This window comes from Indicator indicator, chromosome 5 (genome assembly GCF_027791375.1).
Source record: "Indicator indicator isolate 239-I01 chromosome 5, UM_Iind_1.1, whole genome shotgun sequence".
Taxonomy (NCBI): domain Eukaryota; kingdom Metazoa; phylum Chordata; class Aves; order Piciformes; family Indicatoridae; genus Indicator; species Indicator indicator.
The window spans coordinates 5,767,811-5,789,085 of record NC_072014.1 but is presented as its reverse complement, the minus strand read 5'-3'; the positions used below and the strand labels follow the sequence as shown (position 1 = coordinate 5,789,085).

At 41.7% G+C, this 21,275-nt stretch overlaps 1 protein-coding gene across 4 annotated transcripts in view; it reads right to left on the bottom strand.

The window, feature by feature from the left end:
- Window positions 1–4,627: 4,627 nt before the first annotated feature.
- Window positions 4,628–21,275, bottom strand: part of MYO1B (myosin IB) — a 113,945-nt gene continuing 97,297 nt past the window's right edge. The window contains exons 21-30 of one of the 4 annotated variants that reach the window (XM_054381462.1): window positions 19,751–19,837; window positions 19,366–19,452; window positions 16,485–16,571; window positions 12,931–13,005; window positions 12,402–12,536; window positions 11,386–11,492; window positions 9,356–9,488; window positions 8,650–8,802; window positions 7,589–7,716; window positions 4,628–4,751 (exon numbers count right to left, since the gene is read on the bottom strand). In XM_054381462.1, coding sequence (XP_054237437.1) covers window positions 4,628–4,751; window positions 7,589–7,716; window positions 8,650–8,802; window positions 9,356–9,488; window positions 11,386–11,492; window positions 12,402–12,536; window positions 12,931–13,005; window positions 16,485–16,571; window positions 19,366–19,452; window positions 19,751–19,837 — 1,116 coding nt within the window. The remainder of the gene's footprint in view (window positions 4,752–7,588; window positions 7,717–8,649; window positions 8,803–9,355; window positions 9,489–11,385; window positions 11,493–12,401; window positions 12,537–12,930; window positions 13,006–16,484; window positions 16,572–19,365; window positions 19,453–19,750; window positions 19,838–21,275) is intronic. The other 3 variants (XM_054381465.1, XM_054381464.1, XM_054381466.1) reach the window with 3 other exon arrangements.

Here is a 21,275-nt window from a genome sequence, read left to right as displayed (position 1 = left end):
AGCTGCTACAAGTTCTGCGCCATGTTCCCGAAGGATGGGAGAAGGGATTCTTGGCCTGAAGCCCAAGTGTGCATGCTGCCTGCTGTATCCACAGAGCCGGCAAGGAGGCGCAGGCGGTGCCCCATCCCAGCTGCAGGCTTGAGCTCCCTGCTTGGAGCAGGGATTTCCCTGGAAGTGTTGGGGGAAACCTCCACGGGAGTGATCCAAGCAGGTATGCTGGAAATTCAGAGGGGTGCTTCTGCAAGCCTGAGGAGGGAATGGGAAGGTCTGAAAGAGGAATGCAGGCAAATAGCAGAGGAAATGACATTGTGATCCCTGCTGGAAGCTCTGTAATGATCTGCTTGGAGAACAGGGAGAGGTTCTGGCCCCTGTGGCCAGCAATGTGTGCTTGACAGCCAGAAAGCCAAAGGCATCCTGGGCTGCATCAAAAAAAGTGTGGCCAGCAGAGAGAGGTGATTCTGCCACTTGCTCTGGTATTAAACTGGAGCAGGGTGGATTTAGATTGGACATTTGGAAGAAGCTCTTTACTATGAGGGTGGTGAAACGCTGACTCAGATTGCTCAGAGAGCAGACATGCTCCTGGCTCACTGCAGGGTCAGGGTGGTTCGGCTCATGCTGTCATGTTTCAACGTGAAGCCACAGCCTCAGCTTTACCATTCCAGCCATTTTAAAGAAAGAAATAGCTGGAAGTACTGAGAGAGCTTGGGCAGAAGGGTCTGTAGGACACACTGGTTAATCGTAGAATGACAGAATAGTAGAGGTTGGAAGGGACCTCTGGAGATCATCTAGTCCAACTGCCCTGCTATAGCAGGTACCTCTAGATCAGGTTGCACAGGATTGCAAGGTCCAGGTGGGTCTGAAATCTCTCCAGAGAAGAGACTCCACAACCAGTGGATTGACAGGGACACAATGGGCAGGTACAGAGCAACAGCTGTAAGCCCTCTCTGGGCAAGAACTCCCGAACCAAAAATGTTCTCTCTCTCCCAGTCACCCACCAATATGTTGTGCATATTTAAGCTAACACCCAGTCACCTGCTGTCTTTGGATTTGATGGCAGAAGGAAGATACAGACAGAAAGTGTAAGTCTAGGAACAGAATTTTATTTGATTCTGGAAAGTATCATGCAACAAATCTTTTTAACCATTCTTGCCTAGGTTCCAGGTGACAAGACGTACAAGTAAAAGGATGTACAGGGTTAGCACCATAGGAGGAATAATCTTTACAACTCCATTTGACAAAAAGGTATAAAAGAAAGCAGAGGAAAAGGAGAAAAAAAAGCCCTATGTGACCTTATGTTTTTATTTTCCACATCCTAGGTACTTCATCAAGACACCATGACTCTCCTAGAGCATCAAAATAACTCACAAGTTCAGCAACACTGAGAAATACTGAAGTGTCCCAAGGTAACTATCAAAAAGTTCCAGCTCATATGCAAGGTAAAAATTGTAAAGGTCCAGAAAAAAAGAATGAAAGAGAGATCCAGGTAAGCAACTGATCCCTCTTCAAGTCTTTTGCAGGTACGGCTAACTGGACCTGCTGCAAAGATCAAATGAATAAAAGGGATGTGTGCTGGGTCTGGCTGGGATAGGTCCAATACCATAGAATCACAGAATGGTTTGGGTTGGAAGGGACTTCCAAAGGTCATCTAGTCCAACCCCTCGCAGTCAGCAGGGACGTCATCTGCTGCATCAGGTTGCTCAGAGCCTTCTGGAGCCTGACCTTGAAGAGCTTCAGGCACAGGGCCTCAGCTCCCTCCATGAGCAATCTGTTGCAGTATTCCACCACCCTCATAGTACAGAACTTGTTCCTAACATCCAATCTAAACCTGCTCCTCTCTAATTTCAAACCATTGCCTGTCATCCTATCACTGCAGGCCTTTGTAAACAGTCTTTCTGCAGCCTTCTTGCAGGCTCCCTTCAGGTACTGGAAGGCTGCCCTTAGGTGTCCCTGGAGCCTTCCAGGCTGGACAACCCCAACTCTCTCAGCCTGTCCTCATAGGAAAGATGCTCCAGCCACCTGATCATCTTTGTGACCCTCTTCTGAACCTACTCCATCAGGCCAATGTCCTTCCTGTGTTGAGGACTGCAGTACTGGGTGCAGTGCTCCAGGTAGGGTCTCAGCAGAGGGGAGGGGCAGAATCACCTCTCTTGATCTGCTGGCTGTGCTGCTTTTGTTTTAGCAGGGCCTGTTGTGACAGGACAAGGGGTGATGGTTTGAAACTGAAAGAGGGACATTCAGACTAGATACAAGAAAGAAATTTTTTATGGTGAGGATGGTGAAACACTGTCCCAGGGTGCCCAGAGAGGTGGTAGACCTCCCAGCCCTGGAACTATTCCAGGTCAGGTTGGACTGGGCTCTTAATTGAAGATGTCCCTGCTTGCTGCAGCAGGGTTGGACTAGGTGACCTTAAAAGATCCCTTCCAACCTAAAGCATTCTATGATTGTGTGCTGTCCAGGCAGTGGAATAATTCCTTTGAAGTATTCTGATTCTGCATTACAGATTTGATACTGAGATCTTCATAAGCATCTCTAATTACAATATATGTCAAATTATTTCAAATTAATTAAATTATTCACCTGACTCAACTATTAGTCAGGCATTGGAACAGGCTGCCCAGGCAGGTGGTGGTGTCACTGTCCCTGGAGGGGTTCAAGAAATGTGTGAACATGACGCTTTGTGACATGGTTAAATGGCTGTGGTGGTACTGGGTCAATGGTTGGAATTGAGGCTCTTGGAGGTCTTTTCCAACCAAAATAATTATATGGTTTTATGATTAAAAGTTCAAAGTCAGATCAAAATGAAGGAGTAGCTTTTGGTCATGGTTTAGGAAACAGATCTGTTGCTTGCTCCCACCTTTCAAGGACACATGCATGGACGTTTAACAGCAACATTAAAGCAGCCAGTTAAAACAATTGTTTTGTACCCAAATCATAGCAAAACCATGTACTGTGAGCCCAAAGCAAAATGCAGTGTAACCCAAGGCAGTTGTTTTTTTCAGACTGATAACCAATACAGTTATCTTTTGCAGTAAAGGTTATTTCCGCACCAGTGTTAATGCTGAACTAGGCAGAGAAGCCTTCACAGCCATGAGCGCTGCATCACTTTACCACAGGGTGAGTAATGAGACTCTGAACTTTTCTTTATCTTGTTTTTATTTATGTTTGGACTTCCAGCACTCCACATCAGATACTCAGGGTCTTAATCTGTACCAGATCAGACTGCAAAAATTACAATGCTCTCTCTGCTGCCCTTGCATCAGCAAATCAAACAGCCACATCCAACGAACCCTTCACTTGAGCAGTTACCTCTATCTCTAAAATGTGTCTGTTCTCTTCACAATTTCAGCTTCTGGCTTACAAAGGATAAGTGCAGTCAGTTACACTGAAATGCAGCTCCTGATTGTATTCTCTGTGCACGCATTTACATCAGGCACACGAGTTATATAAAATAGTTTGGAGTACAAAAATATGGTTATGACATAGGAGTACCAAACAGCACAGAATTAGAACAGTTTTATTACCATGAGACCTGTTTATATACAGGGTTGTCCCCCCTCCCTCCCTCAATTAAGCATTTTTTTGGGGCTAAGTCTTTTTCCCAACCTGACAACTACTCTAGAAAACTGCAACTGAACAACATAGCTCTATTTTAACCCCTACGTTGTCTATGCAGTCTGCACCAGTCCTCTTCCTGCACACAAAAATGCTTTATAAATAACTCCCCACAGACGGTCTCATGTGTTTTATTGCACATGGTACATGCCGGTAGCTAAAAGAAAGGCTCGAGTCTTCCACTGGGGAACTAACTGTTTAAATACTCACTGTTTACTTACGATAGGAATACTACTGCATTTTTTTTCAGGCTTTAATCTTAACTGGTGATGTAAAAGTTAAAAAAAAAAAGCAGAACAGAAAATATGCCTTGAGTTGTGTAGCTTTGGTGAAAGCTTTTTTGAGTGGTACTGGTTCTTAAAGTCTTAAAAAAAAAATCTGACCTGGTTAAAAAGCCTGTTTCAAAATGTCTGCAGGTTTTACTATAGAATGATCCATGCAGCTGCTTGTATAATCATGTATTTCTTCTGTTTGGCAGAACTAGATGTTGCTGTGCTGCACTGACTAAAAGATGGACTCACAGAGGTCCTAGTGTTAACTACAGAAGTTAGTGTGTTGGTCTCCACCCTGCTCCCCGGTGCCAGCAAGCTAAGAGCCCTTCAGAACACCGGAACAGGTTGGTATAAAAAGACACTGGGCACCAGTGGCCATCAAACATCAAGGCCATGCACAGTTCCTGTTAAGTGGATCTCTAGCCTAAGGAATATGAGTAATTGATCATTAATAATGTGGCTTTATGGTACATGGCACTAAAATACGACGGCTAAACAAAAGAGAACGGTTCATGTGTGAGAGGTATGTGCCAGCTGGTAAAAATCTGCATTTTCGAGGATTAAAACTCTGGCATAAACAAAAAAAGATTAAAAAGTTGATTGAGCAAATGTTTTGCCACAGCTTTCTAAAGCTATTAGCCATAAACAGCTCCAGAAAGGGATAAAACCAGCAAAACCAAACAACTAAAATTGCACTATTACAAAGAAACAAGTCCATGAAAGGGAGAGGCAACCAGCTGCAGTTAAGGGACAGCCACTTCCAGAAGCCGATTGTTTTTTCGCTTGCAGGTTGGGATGTTGCCGTTTTTCTGGCTGCCTTGGATGAACTTCACACACACTTTGTCTTGTCTGAACTGAACCAGGAACCTAGGAGAGGGAAGAAGACAGATTTTACCTAAAGAAGGGAAAAAAATAGTAAGTGACATGAGAAACAGGAAACTTTTCCTGTTGGTTCAGAGAATGGCTCCAAAAGATGTTGTTTTCGGGTATGTATGAACAGTAAGTGTTGGAGAATTAACAAAAGCCACAGGGTATGGCATGGTTTGATTCTCCTTCTGGTAGCATCTCCTAATTATTGCCTTCTGCCTGTAACTGTGGACTTTTTACAGTACTTACAGTTTGATTCCCTTAGAAAGAAGGTGGTTTTAAACAGAATTTCTACTGCACCAGAAATGTAGCAAAGACTACTTCCAGCTGCTTCACCCTCATCCAGAGAGTCTTCTTCGTTTTCATGGTAGGATGCTAAATACTTCTACAGAAACATAGCAACTTCTGTAACAGCACAGCAACTTTTACACAGGTGTGAAGTGACAGGACAAGGGGTGATGGCTTCAAACTGGAAGGAGCTCAATTTAAATTAGACATTAGGAGGCAATTCTTCCCCATCAGGGTGGTGAGGCAGGTTGCCCAGAGAAGCTGTGGAGGCTCCAAGCCTGGAGGTGTTCAAAGCCAGGTTGGATGGGGCCTTAAGCAACCTGGTCTAGTAGGAGGTGTGCCTGCCCATGGCAAGGGGGGTTGGAACTAGATCATCTTTAACATCCCTTCCAACCTAAAGCACTCTATGATTCTATGAGCATCATGGGTGCTGCTCTTCTGGCTTACACTTAATTGAGCTGTATCTGGTATTTTAGCAGCTCTTGTATTTCTAATCCTTAGTTAGCTTTTAGAGCCCTCTGCTTACCAATTGGGAAAATCCCCTTTCTTCCCAGCAATCTCCAAATTTAGATATTCAGGATAAATTAATTCAGGAAGGGACATTTCATTGAAAGTAGAGGATTGCTTTAAAAGAAGGAAATGCCCACAGGCTCCTGTAGAGCCTCAAATTTCTCACTGATCTGGGTAGCAAGATTAAAAGCATTAAACAGGGCAGCACTGCCTTTTGGCTCACAGGCAGCGGCTGCTGACCTAAAAAGTTCTTTACAATACAGCAGATTTTTCCCTTTGAGCATCCTTTAAAAAAGTCTTCCAGCAGAGGCCAAAAACTTCAAAGAATTTGTTCTGCAGCTGGAACCCACAAATCATGCTGACGGCAGAGCTCAAGGGAGGAAATGGCCTCTGCTGTGTCGAGCTGCCCTTCGCTCCTGCTTCCCCACTGCACAGAGATTAACTTGTTCAGTGCTCCCAGCCATGCAAGCATCCAGGGAACATGAGGAGGTCCTACACACATCATCTCTTGTCATCAGTGCTGCCTTCTCCTCTGCTCATTGTTCCCATGTTCCATAGATAAATGGTTTGTCTCTTATTGTGCCCCTGAATCAACAGTAGCTTTGCTTCTATCAGCTCTCTTCCCAAAATGTAGTCAAAATAAGGCCACGTTTTCTCCTCAAGCCCTAAGCTCCAAGTACTGCTTCACCACTGGCAGAGATGGAACTGCTAACAACTTTAAATTATTTAGTCTGGGAACACTCAATAGCAATGTCCACTTGAATGTTTTTAATCTGCAAGACAAGAAACAAAACCACATCTCCAAATGCAAGGCTCCTAAGGAGCAGACTGTTTTCCAGACTTAAGGCAAGTGGGCAGGCCAGACATAAACTCTGCATGCTTAAACTCTGTTTTAATAGTTGATTTATTTGTAGCCATCATTAAACTAGAAACTTACTGGGGACAGCCACAGTCTTTAGAGGCTAAAAAGACACACCCTCTTAGGCACATTAAATCACATCTGGTAACAGAACAAAGGAAAATGGCAGATGTCATTTTCAAGGAAAGAGCAAAATCATGTTGTAACTAAACCTTCAGATCTGAACAGATACAAACTGTACTCCCCATCATGACTCTAGCATATGAGCAGTGCAGACAGATAAAAGGTTCAGTTGTTACCTACAGCCACTACTGTTAGAGGGTTCCAACTACCAAAACCAGGGGGCACTTCACACAACAAACTGAACATGTAACAGCACTGCTCTGAGTGCAGGACTCAGACTCAGGAGGCTTTAGGAGCTCATACACAGATTGCATTTGGTTGGAAAGGGACCCTCAAAGGTCATCTTGTCCAATGCTCCCTACAGTCAGCAGCCAGTCAGTCACCTCCAACTAGCTCAGGCTGTGGCTATAAACACTGCATGTTCAGTCCTTATTTTTGGCCAAAATATGAAAGTTTACCAAGCAGAGAGCACTATCAATTTGAGATGCAGGCTTTTTATCAAACCAAGCTTTTTAACAACCCAAAAAAACCCCAAATAACAAGAGGTGGGTCTAACACCATCAGTAGAAATGGTAGGCACACATTTTTCACCCTCCCAGAAGAGGTCAAGCCTTCTAGCCTGTCATTACTAGCACCGTCCTTACCTGGTTTTGGGGAGGAGTTTTTCATTCTGTTTTGGTTGCTTTCAGTAGAAGCTGGCACCTAGTGTCCACTCTAGTCAATAAAAATCTCATGGGAATAGGTGAACCTTTCAGTCACACACACCACCATTCTCTCACGTCTCTCAATTATTTCTAGAGCAGCAATTCTGCTTTGTAGCCTTATTTGAAGCTACCTTGTGAAAACCACGTTTTCTCTTAATGACTTTCAAGGAAATAAGAGCCAAGATAATACCAGACAGGAGTAGACATTGAAAATGGGATCCTTATTTACAAGTACAGTGTCAGGAGAAATAAAGTAGTAGTCACACAAGAGTGTTTTGCTTTTCTAAGATTAGACACTTGACTTGGCAGGTTGTACTGAAGGAAATGCACAGTCAAGCAAACAAGAAACATACTCATCAGATATCTCAATGTTGAGCTTCTGCTTGGTTTGGCTGAGGGTAGTGCGATAAAGTTTAGTGGCCATTTCAATAAGGTGATCGCTGCTGAGCAGGAAATCTCCTTTACCAGCTGCTCCTGACCCCTGAAACAGAAAGGGAAGTAGTCAGGACTAACACCATGTAGAATATGGAAAATATTAAATGCCAGTCAAGCAGGAGGTTTTACAAGGAATCTTCTCTTCCCAGTGCAACAAAGTCTTCTCTCTTGCAAATTAAATAGGATCAGTATGCAATTCACTCTCAAATAAACCCCAAACCTCTGGCGAAAGCTAAACCCCCTTCTGACCCTAAAGGAGGGTGACATTCATCTGCCCTACAAAATTGCAGTGTTTCTGCATCCTGTTCCCGGTGGCACAAGCTTCAAGCTCACAGTATTTTCAGAAGGGAATAGAAAAATCAGTTACCGAGACCAGCATAAGGATGAAGGTCAGGATGAAAATACACCACCCATGATGTTCTTCAAGTCCATTCAAGCTAGAAGACAAATCCCAGCTTAACGATTTTAGCAGAGCAATGCTGACAGTGCAGTGAAGCAAATATAGCAATGAGCTAAGTTATATAGACCTGAGGAACCAAATTAGCTGTGCCATAAGGTGGATTTCTTGGACTCCCATAAAGAACAGAGAAATATTTTACCAGTGTGTCAGGAAGAATTAAGTGAGCAGCAAAAAATGAAAACACTACCACGAGGGATCAAAATCGAATGGAAAACTCCAATCCTGAGGAGGCGAAGTCTGATTTTCACAAGAGGATGATTGCTCACAGAATTGCAGAATGTTAGGGGTTGGAAGGGACCTCGAAAGATCGTTTAGTCCAACCTCCCTCATTACATAGCAATTGTTCTCATTTGGCTGCAGTAGTTTTGAATCAAACCTTTTGCAGTTATAGCAGTTCCAGAAAGTTCTAAACCTACAAGCTAACCACTATGATTTAATGCTACAAGATAATTAATAAACCATTTTTATAGCACTGCATGTAAAAAGGTTATCTTATTGTATTAGAAACTTGTGACTCACCTCCTTGAGGTGCACTGCAAAGAAGCCATCATTCTGGGAGCTCATGGACACTTTGATAACATCTCCCAATGGCACCTCCGACTTGATATTCCCAGATTTTTGATCCGCAAGCAGGACGTTATTTTTGGTGAGTAAGAAAATCCGGGATGTGGCCTGTGACAATAAAGGCAAACCATTACCTAGAAACAGAGAACTGGTCTTTACTGAGCACCTTCAAGCAGCTCCTAAAGCTCATCATCTTGACACCCATAGGAATCATGACCATATGATGTAGCTCATTCAAGGCTAAGACTCACTGTTTACTGTGATTCACCAAAATTGCGTTACAGAACACAACTCAGGCAGCTATTTTCAGTGTTCTGTTCTCTTCCCTTTATCTATTGACACTTGCTTGAGAGGATTAGCTTTTTTATTTGCAACCAACAAACACTTGTGTTCTTCAATGCATCTTAGGAAACAACAGGAAAGAGAAATGAGAACTTAACTTATGTATAGCTTTTGCTCCTGTAAGATCTTAATGACTAAATTCTTAACTACTGAAATTTACAATTAGTTGTTTTGAGCACAGAAACCTAACAATGCCCTTAAAAACAAGGCATTTTTTTAAATCCTCAGACTCTCCCATGACAGAGACAATATCTCCCTCTCAGTTTATTTATAGCACAGACAAGCTACCCTTCTGAATACAGCAATACCATGCTATTACCTTCCCATTGGCTCTGTTGATCTTGTTCACAACTTCTGCAATAATGATCTTCTCATCCACAGCATCTTTAAGTTTTTTGTACTTGGGGTTCTTGCTGATTTCCAGGTAAGCCCCTTGGAATGGCTGCCCAACACTGCTCAATAAAAAAGACAAGGAAATATGAGTTAAATATAAACCTCATGGAAGAAGCAGTTCTCCTGGAACCATCATTACAGAATCACAGAATGTTAGGGGTTGGAAGGGAGCTCAAAAGATCATGCAAGTCCAACCCCCATGCCAGAGCAGGATCACCTAGAGTAGGTCACACAGGAATGCATCCAGGCAGGTTTTGAATGTCTCCAGCGAAGGAGACTCCCCAACCTCTGGGCAGCCTGTTCAGAGAGCCTGTTCTTCCTCCCAGAGGAAGAGTTTTTCCTTATGTTCACATGGAACGTCCTCTGCTCTGGCTTGCACCCATTGCCCCTTGTCCTATTATTGGACATCACTGAGCAGAGCCTAGCTCCATCTTCCTGACACTGCCCTTCTCATCTTTATAAACATGAATGAGATCACCCTTCAGGCTCCTCTTCTCCAAGATAAGGAGACCCAGCTCCCTCAGCCCCACTCCATCAACTGTGTGGCTCTGCGCTGGACAGTATTCAAGGTGGGGGTCTCACAAAAGCAGAGTATAACCGTAGTCACCCAAACCAGTAATTCCCTGTGGGCTTTATCCTGAAGCAAACAATGATGACCTACAAGCTAGAACTGAAATGAATCAAGATTGAGCTTCTATCATGCATACCACTTAATAATGTCTCAGATAAAAGCAAATCAGATGTATATTTTGCTGTATTGTATTTAATTGTTCAGTCTTGGTGCAAGACGTACCAAACTAGGGATATAAAATTCCTTCCCAAGGAGCTCTGTGCTCATCAGATTTACACTGCCTCAAAGCAAGAAAAAAACCCCAAACCCTGCTTGTTTCTAGAAAAGACCAAAGGCAGCATCTTTCTCTTTTCCCAGCAGCAGTAAAAGACATCCCAAAGCAAATAAGGAACAAATCCCAAAGCAAATAAGGAACAAACCACAGGCTGAAAATCTACAGCCACTAAATAAGTGATCTACTGAAGAAAGAGAAGCATCAACTGAGTCAATTGCAGGAAAAAAAGGAAATGTCTCAATAAAAAAAAATGACACAAAACAAGACAAATAAAACAACCAACCAAGCAGAGATTGTCCATGCATGGAACTGTTCTCATTATCTCTGCAGATTCGTGGTCCTCCCTCTTCTGAACCTTTCTTCTCCTTTACACTGCCTTGCTCCTGCTCAGCTCAAACTATGACTTCTAAAGGAAAATGCTCCTGAGATGGATGAGACCTTTGTTTTTAAGCAAAACATAATTTTGAAGTTCATATTCACTTTGAAAGTTCACCTTAACTTCTTTCAAGGACATCAGTTCTCTGTTTCATTAGTTTATTGCATATCACAAGTGCATTCCTTACGTCAAATCAGGTATCACTCCTACACCTTGAGTAAGATCAGCACTGGAAACAAACTTCCAAGCACTTTCTAAGTATCATTTCCCAAAGCTGTGTCTCAATGTATCTAACTCTTTAATCACCAGTCTTCCCATTAGTGTCATACTGAATGTTTCATGCTTGAACATAACAGGAGAGGACCCTGGCACACCTCATTGTCACTTAGAGCCTTTCAGTTCACCCCGCAGTGTGATGGAAACTAGGGGAAAGGGTGAGAGTCCTTTCTACAAGGATGTGAGCAGGTCACAGGGGTTAGAGCAACAAGACATCATGGCTGCTGGACAGAAGTGCTCAGTATCACAAGATCAAGTGGCCTGCAATAACACTGAAGTTAGAAGCAAACCGAGGTTTCATTTCCAGGATCGTGAAGTCAAGTGATGGAGGAACATTTTTCAGGCAAGGAAAATGAACTTTTCTGCTTAAGATGAAAAGCAAAATCTTGCTTTGTTTCTTAAAACTAGGTAAGGATAGGGAATTTATTGTACACTGAAAGCAACAGATTAAGTCAGTACCTGGCTGGATACAAAGCCTTCTTGTCCTTGAAAAGTTCACTTGCTTCCAGTTTTTCTTCATAGATAAGCTTCTGCTGATCTGTGAACTGGTCTCTGTACTTTTTACACTACAAAACACAACATATTAAACAAACCATAAAGTTATCCTTCCAAATCTGATTTGAAGCAGTAGCACCGCAGACTAATGTTTGCTTATTGCTCAAGATGCACATTCTTTGTATGCTTCTGAAGTGACTCAGTTCCATCCTACATGCCACTGTAGCAAACAGCAGAGGTGTTTCTATTCTTACCCATTCTAGATACTTCTGAATGGCACCAAAACCAATATCTAAAACATCTCTTTGAAGCATGTTGTGTTTGAACATGAGTTTCATCTATCAGATAGCAGTCACTGAAAGGCTACGCTAAAATGGTTCACAGATATCTATAGTTCCACAATTGTGGAAGTTTATGTAAGCAGAGAGAAAGAACAGACCCCAGCTGAGAGGATGAATTTTGCAGGCTCAGAAAGAAAAACTACTCCTCGATAATTCACAGAAAACACAGCTCAAAATCTCAGTAAAACATCTCATCAACACTTACACAGATTCGAGCTCTTCTCTCCACCCAAAGATCCAAACCAGCTTGCAGCTAACCACAGTTTCTATGTAAAAAATTCCACTCAGTACTTCCAACATTGGTCTAATAGCTAGTCCCAGTCCTGGCCATGAACTCAACTATTATAAGCTACCACTTAACAGGCAACAGCATATTGCTTTACTGTTAAGTCAAAAGCTGATGGCAGGAAGCAATCCTCTGTCCCTAGCCTCAGAAAGGAGTAGGGAGGATAGTTATACCCCTTGCATGCCAAAGATAGTGACCAAAACCCACACTTCCTCCACAGAAATAAAATCATCCTGGCTGGAATGGGAAGAAATAAATCCTATAAATAGACCCTTCATGAACAAAACTATTAAAAAAAAAAAAAAAAAAAGAGTGATGAAATTCTGTACAGACTAGATCAAAATGTGTCCTACCCTCCACAGATGGAAAATCCTCTTTAGTTCCTTGTGAGTGGAATCCAAGAAAAGGTAAGGTCTCGCTGGCCAGTTTTTATCTATTGGTGATAAAGAAGGCATCTTATTCTTCATTTCCAGGAAGTATTTTTGTATCTGGGATAAAATTGAAGTAAGATGTTTTATTAATGTCCAAATAGCAGAGTTACTGAAACAGGCACATGCTCTGTGATTAAAAGGACAAGTACTCATCTAACAGCTCTCAGTTTTCACAAACCTGAATATAGATTTTAAAAGTCAGGTATGTTGAGAAATGCCAACTTAGGTTACGGCAAATGCTTTGTTAGTACCGTTCCCACACCGTCAAAACACTACTATAAAACCTTTCTTTAAAACATCAGAATAGTTAAGTTGCCCATTTTCCATATGCTTGGCTTGGACATTTCCTTACAAAGACTATCCCAGCCATAACACAGCTGTGACGTTTGCTAGCAAAGAACAATTTGAAGCACAGAAAATGCACATATGCTTTGCACAGATATATACATACAAGTCTCTGAAGGGTAAACTCATAAATCTTTCTTCCAGCATTGGCTCTGAAGAATTTCCTGTACTCTCTACGGACCTGGAGAGTGAAACAAAGCCTCCAAGTGAATATAAAGCAGGAGTCTGTTTGCACAGGTATGTTTTTATAACACTCTATGGCAGAAAATACTACAAAAGCATCCAAACATGCAAAGGGCTCCCTGAAACAGGAACACTTAACTGGGTACACTTAGAACAGATGAACCAGACTAGGGATGGAGAGGTCAGAAAGTTACTTTGGCTGACGTGAGTTCAGCCATTTGCAAATTTAACAAAGAATTTGAAATATTTTCCTCTGAATAGGCAAACTATTCAAATACTGTTGAATTCATAGCCTGAATCTATTTTCACAGGCTTCTGCATATAGTTTGACTGGAAGAAACAAGGTCTCAACAGTAATACAGATTTTATTGTGTCTGGAATGACACGGAACTGATGTTTGCATAGCTAATTGATGAACTGTTTCTGATAGTTCTCCTTTAAGATTCTTAATAAAAAATGGACTTTTATATTTTTTTTTCCTCCAGAGCAATTATGCATGAAAAACTCTTATCACACATTCAGTAAAGGAAAACAAGGGTTTGATGTTTGATAAGTGCAGAGAACCAACACAAAGGTTGCATAATGCCAGTGAGCTTGATATTTGCTCCTAAAGTAAAAAAGCATCAAAAAAGTGATGACTCAGAACCGTTTTTACAGCTGATACATGCTTGGAAACAGAGATTTCAGAGTACTTGTTTTGCCCTTTGCATTTCTACTGGTGATAATTAGCAGAGTATCTAAATTAGCAGAGTGTCTGAATAATGTCTTCAGAAAAGGCAAGCAGAGAGGGAACATGACTGGGTTGTGGTTTTATGTGAGGCCTGGGCTCACATCAAGTTAGCTGAAATATCCCCCAACTTCTTTCCAACTTTAGCTCAGTTTTCAAGAGACCTGTGACAAATTTTGAGCAAACCCAGGGAAACATCATGGCTTTGCAGAAGAGCAAAGACAGTCGTTCTAGCTGGCTTGCTATGTGTTGCTGAATCCACCAGGGAAAAATAAAGGGAGGCCCATAGAGCAGAAGCCCTCATCAGCTCAGAAGATGCTTGCTTGGCTTCCCCTGGCACATCTTCTGCCCTATACTCAGTATCAGGCATTTTAAAAATAATCCTGTATTTTGGGATTTAAAATGTCATCAGTCTGGGATTAAAAAACTAACCTTAGAGATAAAGGGGTTTTGCTTAATTACACACAAAGCTGCATCAACAAAACTGACAGCATTAGCTGGCATCATTCTAGGCAAATGCAGCACATTTTTTCCCTCCTTTATAAGAAAAATTCTTAAAGATTTTCTGTAAGGTTTAGTGCTCTATAATTAGCATGCATCCTTTATTTATTATTATTAATTAATGCACTGATTATTCAGGGATGGAAATGAACACATTCAAAGTCACTCCAACTGTAATCAACCCAAATCTCACCATGTTCTCCTTGACTCTCTTTAAGGATGTTGTTTTATATTATTATTCATGAGCTGCAAGATGTGCAAAATAATTTGGGACAAAGGGACTAAGAGACATCCCCACATGCCATTGGAGCTGCAAAGCAAGCACTGGGAAATAAAAGATGTTCCAGAAAAGCCTAAACCTGGAAAGCACCACCAAGGCTATTAAAGTCTGCTTATCATACAATGTAAAAGAACACCCCAAAACCTCAAGAATTAAACCTGCTGGAGTGGGTCCAGAGGAGGGCTGCCAAGGTGATCAGAGGGCTGGAGCACCTCTGCTATGAAGACAGGCTGAGAGAGTTGGGGCTGTTCAGCCTGGAGAGGAGAAGGCTCCAGGGAGACCTTAGAGCTGAATTTCTGAAGGGGACCTACAGGAGAACTGGGGAGGGACTGTTTAGAAGGGCTTGGAGTGATAGGATGAGGGCAATGGCTTGAAACTGGAGCAGGGCAGATTTGGGTTGGACATCAGGAAGAAATTCTTCATAAAGAGAGTGGTGAAATACTGGAAGAGGTTGTCCAGGGATGTGGTTGAGGCACCATCACTGAAGACATTCAAGATCAGACTTGATGCGGCCCTGAGCATCCTGATCTAACTGGAGGTGCCCCTGCTGACTGCAGGGGGCTTGGACAAGATGACTTTCAGGGTCCCTTCCAATCCAATGCAATGTGTGAATGGTTTCATCTTGACTACTTGTATCAACTTTAAATCTTCACCTCCATATGTCATGGGTGAAAATACTTTGCTCTCTATCAAAGGGAGAATTGCCTGTGGTAAGAAGGATACACTTGGAATCACAGACTCTTTTCTTACTCAGAAAAATCAGCATGTTTCAGGTGAGACCAAAGTGCTGCTTACACTAAATACACTGAAAAACCACACCACATGCAGGCAGAAAGAGATTCTTGCTGTAATGTGCCTCCAAGGTTTTTGATTCATCAGTTTTCATTTACATGCTGCTGTTTGATATAAAGCAGCTTCCAAGTTCTCAGGAGGGACATATTATACTGCTTGAAAATCATAAAAGCAGACCTACTTTGGCAAGAAGACCTAAAGTGTGATTCTGATCTGCAGAATGACTTCTTAAAATGGCTCCTTAATATTTGCAGGTCTGGTTTCTATGCAGGTATGGTAACGAATTTGTTATATACCTCATACGCATCAATTTAAGAGAATTGGATGCTTTGTTCCTATTTTTCCCATGTCATCATTGTTGGAACAGGTACAAGAGTATAAGAGCTGGGCTTTGCTCTGCCTTATGCATCAAATGGGTCCCTTTTACACTTCTGTAATCTATGACACCCCTATCAGCACCAGTGACACCCAGCCAAACCAAACTGGTTCAGATTTTCAATGCTCTTCAGAGCTGCATCTGTAAAAGTACCCCTGAAAATTGTGTTATGGAAATTGTTTGGCCACAGCCCTGAAACATCTCAAGATGCCACTTTCATTGTCTACTTACAGAGCAGAACTACATTTTTTCAGATTACAAATGTGTTTTCTTTTGCCAACCAATCCTTGAAAGCAGGGGACAGAACACAAAAGCCTCTTGTATGTCTCAATTTTCTGGGAATTCATGGCTGCCACCAGCCATAGGTAACTCCATGCCCTAAAAAGGGCTTGATGGAGCAACGGAAGATCATCATTAGCTTTACCACCATGCCCTCAATGCTTGGGGTCAGGGGTCTAACATGAGCAGCAGTGAAAATCAAACAGCTCCAGCCTGCTTCCCAATCCAACAAGCAGAGGTCACAAGAAGAAAATACATCCTTGTAATCTTTTCACGTAGGTTCTTTACCAGCATGGGTCAAGTTTTTAATTCCATCACCATGGTAGAGTCCCTTTAATCTGACGTTCATCTATCACTTGAAAACTGAAATTCCTGCCATGTCAAAACCCACTTAAATGTTGCTGTGAATTAATTTTTCAGTAAAGTCCATAAAACAACATTTAGCAATGGAATTCTGTGTCAACATCATCCCTCCTAGTGAGCTCACATATGCTGATTTATTGTTAGTGTTTGAGAAAGTACCTTTAGTCCAAGCCAGAAAGCCCAAATGACTGCAACAGCATGCTTACGCCTAGCCTCCTCCTTCAAGCGTTTCAATTCCCTTCGAGCCTAAAAGGTTTAGATAGTGAACAAAAGAGACAGCCCGATGCGGAAAGCACAACCACCAGGAAAAGGCTTCTCCCAAACAGAACGGCCGACTTGCAACCGAGACACAGGAAGATGGAAGCACAGAGTTTAACATTTAAAACCCAACATGTCAGTGTCCTCATCCCTGGAGTTGTTTCCAAGAGGCAGAGATGTGGTGCTGAGGGACCTGGTTTGGCACCAGACTTGATAGTTAGATCATGGTTGGACTTGATGATATTAAAGGTCTTTTTCAACCAAATCAATTCTATGATTCTCTGAATTGGTGGACAAAATTGCCCACGATTCGTGGGCAGAACTCCTCCATTGCTGCCTCAGGGGGCTGTAGACATAAGAGTTATTGGCTGTCAGTGTTTCCATTCTCTGTTCTGTGCACACCTTCATTACTTGATTTTCATAGAGAACTCTGCTGCAGCTGCATGACCAAAATGATCAGTACGAAAGTCAAGTCTTATTAAAATTTCACTATCTAGTCACGTCTTCAATCAGGGAGTGCCTGGGCAGAACAAAATCAATGCTGGAACTCTGGATGTAATCATAGAATTGTAGGAGGTTGAAAGGGACCTCTGGAGATCATTGAGTCCAAGCCCAATGCCAAAGCCGGATCACCTAAATTACACTGTATTGAGGGCTTTTTTTCTGGAGGTTATTTTTCATTTTGATCTCTATGTACTTGAAACAAAATTGTCCAGCCTGGTAAATTCTGTCTTTATGGAATGAAGAGTAAATTCCCCAAACCTTCCTCATGTACAGAGAGATAGGTACTACCCATATTTCAGCAATCATTCCTATTTTTTAAGGAAGCCATTTGCCGAGTATTCTAAACACAAAGGCGTGTGAGAGCAGTTTAACAGACTCATATTTTAGGAGGTACCAGGACATTTGTTATTTCATTACCTCATGACAAAAGTAAAGTAATACAAAGAATTTCAGTGTTCTAGGATCAGTCACAGCAGCTCTAGCCATGCATCTGCACTTGGCAAGCGGTATGGTGCCAGGCTTGTGCAACAGCAGCTCCAGTCTGTGCCAATTAAATTGTTCTGATGGAGCTGGAAAGGTTAATTTGCGGTAGATGTATGTTCTCAAAGATTATGTTTTCACTCATCTGCTGTAAAAAGCAAGGGCTCTACCAGGCTAGGGATTTGTCTATCTTGTGAAAAGGAAGGAAATGATAACTTTCAGAAGCTTTTCTTTTAAATATTCCCTGGGGAAAGATAAAACATCACACCAATAACAAGTTTTATCTCTTAGCAGATAGCTGAAATTCTTTTTTGTAACCATAATTCAGATGATTATCTTTTAATGGGTATTTTACACTTCAATTATTTTTATTTCAAGAAGCAGGAGGCAATTCTTTTGTGAATCAGTTGGTAAAAGTAGCCATTAAAATGTGTTAAAAATGCTCCCAATCTATGAAATAACAAGGAGCTGTAACACAATGAACAGTTTTGCATCCAGTTTCTGGATGTGTCTTTTTTTAATTCTAAAGAACATCTTAAACCTAGAAAAGTTAGTGTCAGTTCTGCAGGACTGAGCAATTTCTTTAGTGGCAGAGAAAATAAACTACCACTGTATTGCTGTTAAGCAAATGTAGAGGAAATGGTGTGTCTGTCAAATTACACAGCTGGCTAAAGAGCAAGCTAGAACATCAAAGTTCCAAAGCCTCCCTAGCAGGAGGGACATTCTGTACATGTTTGTTTGAATTCTGAGGGCTGCCATTTCATTAGAAATCTTGTGGATTGATATCAAAATAGCAAAGGTCAAACTCAGCACTATACTCCAGATCTCATTTGAGCGTGTTTCTCCATCTAGTTGGCAAGGTGTTGTGACAACTCTCCCACCCCATCCTCACCCATCCAGCCTAAATGATAACTGGAAAATGTTTAAAACTTATTTTTTTTGCTGAATATGGTTTTCAACTACATTACAAATGTATTAATTGAAACCAATAGGGTCTTGACCTCTACTGAACAGCATTTCAAATGTTCACATACCCCACAACTACAGGCTGGGGATTAGCAAGAATCTTTCAGTGGGACTTTGCTTCTGAAAACAAACAGCTGATGCTGGAATTCCTGGGATTTTTCTAGGGCTGTAAGTTTAGAATTGCAAGCTAACATCATTTTCTGCTCAAAGATCAGGTCATAAAACCATGCTTTACTTGTACTTACTCAATTTTTCATACTGGTTCAAAGCACAGCCAGAATGAAATTAATCCAATGAAACCAATTCAAACTAAAATTTAGTAAGATCAAATAGCATTGGTTTGAATTTGTAAAGGAAGACTGCCCAGGGTGCAGAACATACAGCCTGGTGAAATCCTCAACTGGATTACTGACGGAGTGTCACTGAAAGCACTTGTTGAGGGTGGGGGGAACAACACACCAAGAAACCCCAACCTTCTCTCCCCCCTGCACATCATGCTTTGCACATTTAGATATAGTCCAATGCATGTCCTAATTTGAGACTGTTGTGGTCTAGTAATTAATTTTTAATCAAGTCTAATGACTTGTTAGTGCAGATCACTATTTGGTTGCCATGCAAAGAGTTACCTACTCTACAATAAAACTGGCATACAGAATGTTGGCAGGCTTATGAAGTGTGGCATGGATGGAAATGGGAGGAAGGAAATGATGATCATGCTCTATTGTTTTAAAGTCAATTGTATTAGTCATTCATTCTTAACTATTTACTACTGATTAAATGGTTGATACTGTTGGGTATTGGAGGGGGCATGTGATATGTGCACATGAAGTACCTTATATCCAAGCCAGAAAGCCCAAATAACAGCAATAGCATGTTTATTTCTAGCCTCCTCCTTCAGTCGTCTCAGTTCACTTCGCGCCTGTGATGCATTTGAAAACGGGATATAGAAAAGCTTAGGGAAGAAAAGGTTACTGCAAGTTCCCAGTGGTGCAAGGAAGAGAGAAAGAAACCAGTCACTACAAACAGCAAATATTAAAGCGTGTCCCAGCTTCCCAGACTGCACCAGCAAAACCACGTTAGCAGCAAAGAGGAACATAAAAGAAGTAAAAATCAGCAGTTTAAGCCACTGAAAATATTCCCAGAGAACTTTATCCTGAAGAACCTTCTTCATTCTATGTATGAACAATGAAGTGCACAATTAGTTGTCATTCTCTTACCTGGGTACCATGCCAATAAGCAGCAATTATTGTGGCAGCCTCATTACAACGCCTCTGATGCTTAAGCTCCCTAAGAAGTTTTCGAGCCTGGAAACAATCAAAAACATTATTTTATTCCAACAAATAATATTTTCTTCATGATTTTAAACGAAGACACTGCAAGCTGTAAATGTAGGCAATGCCACAAAACAATGCCTCTAAAGACCACGCAAATAAATTCACCAGTGCTGCACAGCTTTACACCTGCTGTTCCACAGAGGATTCTGGGCAGAAGGATTGGAGAGCTTGGAACAGGCAGGTCAGAGGATCTTAGTTCAATGTTTAGTTTTCTCCCTGATTTTCTGTATCACCTGAGATATCTGCACCCTGTTCTGCTCCCCAACAGTCCCTTCATAACATTGGTCTCGTAATTGATGCCCAGAAAAGGCAAGTTCTTGGGAAACATCTTGTGCTGGTTCAGGAGGTAAACTGAGGCAGAATCTGCAGACAAACTATGACAGTGCCCTTTTCACTCAAAGCTGGATTTCCTGACATCAGCATCTATGAAAAAAGTTGCTGTGATCTGAGGAAATGGCAAACAGAAAACTGTAACTCAGGATGAGATGGTGCTTTGACCCAGTTTGCTTCAGATGATGCTCATGGGAAAAGCCAGGAAGCACTCTTAAACAGAACTGGAAGGGTATTTTAAACTAATTTAAGCAAAACAATAAAGAAATAAAAATCAAGGGGGAAAAAGTAAAATGAAATTATGCTGGCTTATTGCTGGCAAACTTAAAACCTTTTGGGCAGGTGAGGGCTGTTTATGTTTACAGCTACTAACTGCAGCCCCTTCCTTCCCTGTCTGGCAGGAAGGGACCTGACTGCAAAATTCAAAGCAGTTGTTTCTTCTCTAAATACAGTAGAAAGCCACATTTAGTAGTGTAGAGAAAGGTTAATAAGAAAATAGAGGAGGCCAGGGACACTTTTTGCTGAAGTTGGACAACAGTAGTTGCTTTAATACTGTGGCTACCTTCATGTGAGCTGTTAGCCTCATTTTTACCTCTTATTAGAGCATCTCTCCTTAAAGTTTCTACTATGGCTGCAGGATTATCCCTTCATGAAGCACAAACCTCTCAGAGAAGCAGCAAAGCTGCAGCAAACGGAGCCAGAGGACAAGCAAACAGTAATGAAATACTGGTTCAAAAAGTTGAATACAGTACACTTTCAGAGCCCCTTCTTAGTACACTGAGGAGAATTGAAGACCCAACCCAAGTAATATAGTGCCCCAGGTGACCCAAACTCTTGCTTTTAAGGCTACTTCAATCCTCATTCTTTGAGAATCCTGTTAACCATAAAATAACCACCAACCACAACTTGTTTCTTACAAAGCAGTCCACGTTACAGTTCTCACAAATCCAGTGGCAGACTACCAGACTCTGGAGCTGTCTAGTTAGTGTGTACCTTAGTCTGCTCTGAACTCCAAACTCACTCATTCACATTCCAGCCCATGTAAAGAGGGCACCTCTCTCCAAATTCTCTGGCAGAA